The 10,000-nt window shown below is 32.8% G+C and overlaps 1 protein-coding gene across 3 annotated transcripts in view; it reads left to right on the top strand.

Annotated features, from left to right (window-relative positions):
- Nucleotides 1–10,000, top strand: part of beta-Man (beta-mannosidase) — a 98,966-nt gene that overhangs the window by 64,881 nt on the left and 24,085 nt on the right. For 2 of the 3 annotated variants that reach the window (XM_068387051.1, XM_068387050.1), the window contains exon 2: nt 5,027–5,159. In XM_068387051.1, the coding sequence (XP_068243152.1) occupies nt 5,063–5,159 (97 nt within the window). In that variant the 5' untranslated portion in view covers nt 5,027–5,062. Of the gene's footprint in view, nt 1–5,026; nt 5,160–9,992 lie in introns of those variants that run through there. The other variant, XM_068387049.1, reaches the window with a different exon arrangement.

Raw genomic sequence — 10,000 nt, 5'->3', positions numbered from 1 at the left:
GAAAAATTACATATCAGTTTCCAAAGTATATTTTATCAAAGTCAAAGTAATTTTGAAGTTCGTAGAATATCTTGTTCTAGATATAGACTATAGTCATATCCCGACACATTAATGTTAATTGCATTGGTTTTCTATGAGGAGATGAAGGTTAATTTATGAAACTGTTACACTTAAATTTAGTTATAGTAAATGTCAGTGTATATTTCCAAATTTTAACTAAAAATATAATCAACCTAGAGAGAGAGAGAGAGAGAGAGAGAGAGAGAGAGAGAGAGAGAGAGAGAGAGAGAGAGAGAGAGAGAGAGAGAGAGAGAGAGAGAGAGTTTCTAGAAATATAATGGCAAAATTTCAATAATCCGAAAAGAGATTTTGACTGCAAAATATCCGGACTATAACCTTATATGTATTACTACCATAGAGCTAGATTCTAATTTTGAATTAGGAGGTTTGTTTTCAATATTATATATATATATATATATATATATATATATATATATATATATATATATATATATATATATATTGTAATCATCAGCCTTTGCTAGTCCACTGCAAGACAAAGGCCTCAGCCATGTCCTTCCACTCCTGTCTGTTCATAGTCTTTTTATGCCCCGCTATACCAGCAAATTTTCTTAGCTCGTCAGTCCATCATTTTTCTTCCTTCACCTGCTTCTTTTGCAATATCAGAGGACACAGTCTGTTATTCTTAATGCCCATCGATTATCTGTCATTCTCATATGCCCTGCTCGTGTTTATTTCTTTTTCTTACATGTCTTTAGAATATACTCTACGTTAGTTAGCTTTCGTATCCTTGTTACTATTTTTCTGTCTCTTTGTGTTAATACTCAAAGAGCTTTCGAAAGAATAATGATTATTGTTTCCAAAGCTCTTTGTGTTGTAACTAGCTTATGTTCTAAGACTTTTGTAAGATTCCAAGTTTGTGATGCATAAGTTATAACTGCTAGGACAATCTGATTGAATATTTTTCCATTTAGAGAAAGTGGCATTCTACTTTTTATAATTTCATTTTGTATACCAAAAGCTCTCCATCTCAAGCTTATCCGTCTTTTAATTTTGGTGTCATATCCTGGGGACATATAAATACGTATATTCATTAACTATCTCTAAAGGTTCTTCCATTACCCTTATTTGTTGCTATCTCTAAAGGTTCTTCCATTACCCTTATTTGTTGCTATCTCTAAAGGTTCTTCCATTGCCCTTATTTGTTGCTATCTCTAAAGGTTCTTCCATTGCCCTTATTTGTTGCTATCTCTAAAGGTTCTTCCATTACCCTTATTTGTTGCTATCTCTAAAGGTTCTTCCATTACCCTTATTTGTTGCTATCTCTAAAGGTTCTTCCATTACCCTTATTTGTTGCCTCTGCATTTTCATTGAACATTATCTTAGTTTTTCAGTTCTATCGTTCTTCATTCTCTATTCAAATCTTCTATCACTCCCAATGATTCACTGAATAGAACTCTGCCATCTATAAATCTTAAGTTGTTAAGATATTCCCCATAAATGCTAAATCCTACATTTCCCCAATCTAAATTATCAAATCACTTCTTCTAGACATGCTGTGAATAATTTAAGAGAGATCTGGTCACTCTGTCCAACTCCTTTCTCAATCAGAACTCCCACTATCATTATGTTGATTTAGGGTTGCTGTACTTCTAGTATAGATGTCTTAAAGTGTTCTAACGTATGATTCATGTATCCCTTGTCTTTCACGGGCTTTCATTACTGATGACGTTTTAAAAAGAATCAAAAGCTTTCTGATAGTCTAAAAATACCACACATGGTGGTTAGTCATACTCTTTTGATTTGTCCCATTGGCTGGCTAATTACATGGATATGGGCAGTTGTTGAATACCCACTTCTGATGCCTGCCTGCTCTCTTGGTTGATTAAAGTCTAGCTGTCTTTCTATTCGACCTAATATGATCTTTTTAAATATTTTACATATTACTGAGAGTAAACTCATTCGGTGGTAATTTTTTTCAGGTCTTTTGTGTCTCCCCTATATTTTTGAATTAGCATAATGATAAAGATTTTCCAAACTGTAGGTATAGACCATTCTGGCAGATAATTTGTGTAAAGTTCATCGCGTTTTACTACTATGAAATCTCCTCCATATTTTATATATATATATATATATATATATATATATATATATATATATATATATATATATATATATATATATATATGTGTGTGTATGTATATGTATATATATACATATACATATATATATATACATATATATATATATACTATATATATATATATATATATATATATATATATATATATATATATATATATATATATATATATATATGTATATATATATTATGCCCAGTGTTCTAGCATGCTAATTCAATCGATAAAAACAAATTATTTTCGATTTAATACTGCAGTAAATTTCAACTACGTCCTTTATCAACGTCAGATGTAAATCTCAATATCATTCATTTTTTTATGTCTATTCATACTCATGTTGTGCATATTCCTGATGGTAAATTAAGTTTTTTTGTTTACTTTACTGAATTTAATTCGATATGACATTTTTAAGGAGATTAAACCCTAATGTAGAACACTTATCAAGTGACAATAAAATTTTTGAAGGAGTTAGATAAATTTTCAGAAAACTCTGCTATGGCTGTTTTATCGGTTAGCTTTCGCTTTGTTCAGTATCTGGAAATTTTAATACGAATATAGTGTAATTTGATTACTATGATTTTTGTTCAATATCACCTGTAATCTACGTGGCATGAAAACCCCATAATTCTATAATTGTTCAATAAGTTCACCTGGTCTAAAGGTAACATATGTTTCAAACAAAGCTGAAGTTTTAATATGCGAGGTAACTTTAGTCAATTCTTTTTAGCGAGGCAGATTTGCACTGACTCGCAGGGGTGCCCTTTTAGCTCGGAAAAGTTTCCTGATAGCTGATTGGTTGAACAAGATAATTCTAACCAATCAGATAGCTGGAAACTTTTCCGAGCTAAAAGGGCATCGCTGCGAGTCAGTGCAAATGCGTCTCATTAAAAAAAATTAGTATAGTATGGTGTCTTTGTTATTTATATAAAAACAAGAATAGTACAGTAGATAAGAGGAAAACAGAAAAAGGAAAAATCTTAAAAGAAATTTAAACCAGGCTTTTCTTCTGACATATAGGTAGTAGGTTGGCCAGGGCACCAGCCACCCGTTGAGATATTACCACTAGAGAGTTATGGGGTCTTTTGACTGGCCACACAGTACAACATTGGATCCTTCTCACTGGTTACTGTTCATTTTACCTTTGCCTACACACTCACACAACGAATAGTCTGGCCTATTCTTTACATATTCTCTGTCCTCATACACCTAACAACACTGAGATTACCAAACAATTCTTCTTACTGCACTGTAATTGTTCAGTGGCCTCTTCCTTCTTTGTTGGCATAGAAGAGACTCTTTAGCTATGGTAAGCAGCTCTTCTAGGAGATGGACTCTCCAAAATCAAAACATTGTTCTCTAATCTTGGGTAGTGCCATAGCCTCTGTACCATGGTGTTCCACCGTCTTGGATTAGAGTTCTCTTGCTTGAGGGTACACTCAGGCACACAGTTTTATCTTATATCTTATTTCTCTTCCTCTTGTTTTGTTAAAGTTTTTATAGTTTATAAAGTGATATTTATTTTAATATTGTTGCTCTTTTTAAAATATTTTATTTTTCCTTGTTTCCTTTCCTCACTGAGATACTTTCCCTGTTGGAGCCCCTGGGCTTATAGCATCCTGCTTTTCCAACTAGGGTTGTGGCTTAGCAAGTAATAATAATAATAATGATAATATCTAATATGAAGTAAATAAAAACAGTTTTCGTAATATAAAGCTGAAGTTTTACGAAAACTTCCAGACTTTGATAAAACTAAAACAAAAAATCAACATCTGTTCAATAGTTGCTACAAGAAAAATATAGTAAATGAGATGTAGAATATGGAACTCTCTCTCTCTCTCTCTCTCTCTCTCTCTCTCTCTCTCTCTCTCTCTCTCTCTCTCTCTCTCTCTCTCTCTCTCTCAAGTGGTAAAAATTGATTATATATGAGCTGGAAATAAAGGAATTGTGTTTCTGATATGAATTGCTATTGATGGATAGTTAAACGGAAGGATGCAGGTGTTCCAATAATTACAGTTATAACTAAGAGGTAGTCAACTGATGAGGTTTCTGGGGAATTTAAAGTATAGTCCTGTACTAAAAGTAATTGTGATTTTTTTATATATTTTATCGGGATGTTGTTATTGCATAATGCCTATTCACCTCATGAATTCAGTTATAAGGAGAAGGGTTTGAAAATACATGAAAAATAGCTCAAAAATAGCTTAAAATTGCGTCATCTGCTTTGGTTATGTTTTCCGACCTCCTTTTTGAACTTGCCATATATATATGTGTATATATATATATATATATATATATATATATATATATATATATGTATATATGTATATATATATATATATGTATATATATATATATATGTATATATATATATATATGTATATATATATGTATTTATGTATATATATATATATATATATATATATATATATATATATATATATATATTTATATATATATATGTATATATATATATATATATATATATATATATAGCTGTATATATATATATATATATATTTATATATATACTATATATATAGACATATATATACATATATACAGTATATATATATATCATCATCTCATTATCATCATCATCATCATCATCATCATCTCCTCCTACCCCTATTAACACAAAGGGCCTCGGTCAGATCCCACCAGTCGTCTCTATCTTGAGCTTTTAAATCAACACCTTTCCATTTATGTGTGTGTTTGTGTAAATATATATATAAATATCAACCACAATGGGATTTAATACCGAATTCTATCTTAGGAATGTATATCCACTGAAATTCATTTATGGTGATAGCCTCTGGCCTATTATCCTTAAGTAAATGTATGTCAATCATCCTTTTTCTTTTTAGGAACGGCATCCAGCCGTCTCTGTCGGCAACACAATAATGGTTTTGCAACGCCTTTCGTCAGCTGTCCTCTGGACGGCTTGTCTGGTGTGGTCAAGCCAAGCTCAAGACTGGACGCTAACTAATGCTAACAAATGTAAGTACCTCTAGCACACCTCACACGAGAATGCTAGATTTTGTAATTAATTCTGAAGTGTCATTTGAATCCTATAACTTTTAATTGGCAATCTATTAACTTTTTTTGTGGCCGCGAATTTTCACGAATAATAAGCTTTAATAATAATAATAATAATAATAATAATAATAATAATAATAATAATCATCTTTATTTCAGCAAAAGCCATATACAGAGATACAATAGGGGTACAGTGATCTTACACTTTTGACATCAGTAAAAAGGATGAGATATGCAATAATATCAGTGATATAGTACAAACATCAATTAGCAGGATGATCACAGAGTTCTAAGGTCTGGGTAATAAAATCACAATAGCATTAACGCTTAATAATGATGATAACATGCATATCAGCAAACAAAAAGAGAGAGAAAAAAAAAGCCGGTGACAATGATAATTATGTTGGAACAAAAATTACTTGGATAATGATAGAACTCGAGAAGAAAAAAAAAAATCTAGTCACAGAGCAGATGGTGTGAAGGAAATACAGGACTTCCAGACAACAAAGATATAACATAATAAAACACGGAATCATAACATTACTGGGTATTATACCTAAGTTATTTAGTGATGAAGATTTGGCATAGCCACACTAACAAAGATTAGTAAATACAATTCATTGCACTGACGCTTCCCTATTCCAGGTTTCCCACATTTTGGATTTTATTCTAGCTGCACTTGCAAGCACATTCTGAATTAGGGGATTTTCACTAGATCGTAGGCGGGAGGTGAGACTTAGTATAGAGCGTCGAATGATGGTTTTTAGGTTATCCAGTCTATTTTCAACAAACATCGCTGAAGCTGAATGGTGCTTCGGGGGTATTGGTGAGGCGTCTTAGGATATCATTGTGAATGACTGTGATACGTCTCATCGATTCACGCATATAGTTTGCCCATATAGCAGTAGGTTTGAAACAGGAGTTTTTTTTTATCTTGGCGGCAGAAGGCAAATCTTTTCGTTACCATGTTCCCTAGACAACACAATTTACATCGCCTGTTTTCAATGTCATATGTGTCCTTTAAATGTTTCGTAATGATATGACCTAGGTAAGGAAAATCATTGACAAATGCTAGCTGATGGTTTTGGAGGAAAACATGTGGGTTTTCTACGAATCGGAGCGCTCTAGAAAGGACAGACATGCACTGTGTCTTCGATTCGTTATAGATTATGTCATGTTCATTCGCGTATGCGTTGCGGGTGTCAATAAGACATTGTAGGCCTTGGGCAGAGGGGGAAATGAGGACCATATCATCAGCGTAGCAAAGGTTATTTATGGTAAAGCCATTAACCGTACAACCAATGGGAAGTGAATTCAGTCTGATATTCAAATCATCTGTGTAAACATTAAATAGATATGGTGAGAGGATGCCTCCTTGCCTGAGACCGTTAGATGAACCGAACGGCTTGGATAGGACATTGCCCCATTTGACACAGAATTACTGTGTTGAGAACCAACAGTTTAATATGCCGATGAGATATAGAGGAGTTCCCCTTTTACGTAGTTTCAAAAAGAGTTTCAGGCAGTTGTTACTGTTTGCAGAATGATTCATTGTTAATTTGTTCTCATCATTTATTTATTTCCTTATTTCCTTATTTCCTTTCCTCGCGGGGCTATTTTTCCCTGTTGGAGCCCTTGGGCTTATAGCATCTTGCTTTTTCAACTAGGGTTGTAGCTTGGCTAGTAATAATAATAATAATAATAATAATAATAATAATAATAATAATAATAAATTTTCTATTAGTGTACCAATAGTTATCTGATTAGAAATATTATCTTCTATGAAAAGTTTTTATTCTATCAAGAAGTGAATGCTTGGAGCACTCAACTCTCGACACTTACTTTTTTTGACAATTACAATTTATTTTTCAAATGGTTTTAGCTCAAAGGTTATGCAAAATCAATTTGAATCATTAGGAATAAGTTGCTTCAAGTAATTAGTTTTTTTTTTTTAATATTAGTGCACCATTTTCTGTATATTCATGTATACACCCACATGCACACACATACAATATGTATAATGAAAAAACGCACATACAATTGTTATGATTTTTGTGGTAGCCAGCCTCAATTTATTATACTTAAATTTTAAATCACTTTACTTCATTTCATATAATTTGACAAAATATAAAGGACACCTCAAGATAGAATGATATGAGAATTTACCTGCAGAGTAATTTGAATTAATTTTATCTAATATGTAGACCTATAATCAATTATTTTTAGTCAGGCAGATTTGCACCGACTCGCAATGGTGCCCTTTTCGCTCGGAAAAGTTTCCTGATCGCTGATTGGTTGGACAAGATAATTCTAACCAATCAGATAACAGAAAACTTTTCCGAGCTAAAAGGGCACCGCTGCGAGTCAGTGCAAATGCGCCTCATTAAAAAAAAATTGAGTATAACTCAGAGCGCTGGATGATTATGGGTAACTGCAAATATACAGCAGAACCTGGTTGTGTAGCTGGCCAATGTTTAATGTTAACAGTGAAATAAAGTTCAAAATTGATTCTTCATGTTCACAGATAATTATCCCAGTCGGCCAAAGGTAGGAAGGACTGGAATAAGAACAAGGAAGTATTTTCTTTCTCTTCATCACATCGCTCCTATCATCTATCTGTATATGACAATGTAAATGACTCACAGGATCCAAGATGCTTTACCCCCTAAATTTCATTTATTATTATTATTATTTTTATTATTATTATTATTATTATTATTATTATTATTATTATTATTATTATTATTATTATTATTATTGGAAATAGAAGAAATAGGAAGTTGGAGGAAAAGGCGCCCCATTCTATCTTATTTCTTTTCCTCTTGTTTTATTAAAGTTTTTCTAGTTTATGAAGGAAATATCGATTTTAATGTTACTGTTCTTAAAATATTTTATTTTTCCTTGCTTCCTTTCCTCACTAGGCTATTTTCCCTGTTGGAGCCACTGGGCTCATAACATCCTGCTTTTCCAACTAGGGTTGTAGCTTAGTAAATAATAATAATAATAATGATAAGAATAATAATAAGTAGAAATTAAAAATAGAAATATGGAAAATATTGAGGAAATGGCCCACAGCCTCATATCAGAGAAATGGATCTAGATAAGGCAACCCTTGTAATGAAGGCAAGATTAAATATGCTACAATCTAAAAAGCAAATGTCAGGGGAAAATATGCAGATTATGTGTGTGACCTGTGCAAAGATGAAGAAGATACCACTGATCATTTATGTTCATGCCCAAAATTAGGACAATTAATGAAACTAGACATAAGGGGTCTGGTTGCATACATGAGTAGGGCAATGCGTATAAGCTTTTAAAAAATTCCAACCTGATTACCACAATAGGTTGTCAAAAACTGATGAGTGAGCAGTTAGGAACCAAGAACCAGCTAATATTTTTCCCTGTTTTCTTTCCTCACTGGGCTATTTTCCCTGTTGGGGCCCCTGGGCTTATAGCATCTTGCTTTTCCAACTAGGGTTATAGCTTAGCAATTAATAATAATAATAATAATAATAATAATAATAATGATAATAATAATAATAATAATGAACCTTCATTGGAAAAGCAGGATGCTATAAGCCCAAGGGCTCCAACAGGGGAAATAGCCCCAGTGAGGAAAGGAAATAAGGAAGCAGATACAATAGTGTTTCCGAGTGTACCTCAAGCAAGAGAACTCTAACCCAAGACAATGGCAGACCATGGTACAGGGGCTATAGCACTACCCAAGACTAGAGAACAATGGTTTAATTTTGGAGTTTCCCTCTCCTAGAAGAGCGTCTTACCATAGAAAATAGAAAAATCATCATCGTGAAATCGTTAAGTATTATTTTCAGTACATATTTTCATTAAGTTCAAGAAATAGCCTAATTATTATTGCTTTAATTCTTACTATCTGACGCATTTTTCATTCAATCTCAAATCATGGAAAATTTTATGATATCAGTTTCATCATTGTCAGCTTTGCAATCACCATTATCATTATTATTATATGGTGGAATATAAAGGCTGTATAATACTGTGCAAGTTAATTTTCGTTGTTAAACTTGAAATTAAGACTTTAGGCAAGAATAATCTTTGGTATCAGCTGGACCTAAATCCTCTTATCTTATCGTATGCGATATGTGGAGTTGACATTTGCCTCCTCAACCAGTTCTTATTGGGTGGGCGTCGAGCTACTTCAAGTCACGGGTCTTGAGCTGATATTGATATTTATTTGACTTGTAATAAACCTTAAGTGTTAGATTAAGTATTGTCAGCAGAATGAAGCTCTTTACTTTATGGAGAAGAAGCAGAAACGTGTGAGAAATGCCTTGACAGACCCGTCGTCTAGAATTATGACACACTCTCCTATCGAGATAAGTAATACAGTAGAAACCAAAACATTCTACCTTACGGAAGTGGATGGTATGAAGGACTGGCCTTTTCAACTTGCGCAGTATCTGCCAGACTCTGGAATAGGAAACCAGAGCTTTCCAATTGAAAGGAATGTGTGAACAGAGTATTGTTGTTGGTGAATCAGCATTCGGCTTTTTCAAGTGACTTTCATACAGTTTACTCGTGCTTGAAAGATCCTACGTACAGATTGTTAATATTCTGAGGCCTTAAAAGTGCATTTTAGTATTTAGCTGGGGTCGGTGACCGTTTTCCCCTTGAAAGCTTGAAGTTCGATATATGCTTACCGTTTATAGTAATCGTTTGCTTAAAAACAATATTATATCTTATATTATTAATAAGAATGAGAACATATTCAAATGGGAATGAAGTTTAGCCCATTAAGTTGCTGAAAAGTTTAATAGAATGAA

This window comes from Palaemon carinicauda, chromosome 14 (genome assembly GCF_036898095.1).
Source record: "Palaemon carinicauda isolate YSFRI2023 chromosome 14, ASM3689809v2, whole genome shotgun sequence".
In the NCBI taxonomy this organism is placed as follows: Eukaryota; Metazoa; Arthropoda; class Malacostraca; order Decapoda; family Palaemonidae; genus Palaemon; species Palaemon carinicauda.
The sequence above is the reverse complement of the archived record's forward strand: the minus strand, read 5'-3'. Positions and strand labels throughout refer to the sequence as shown.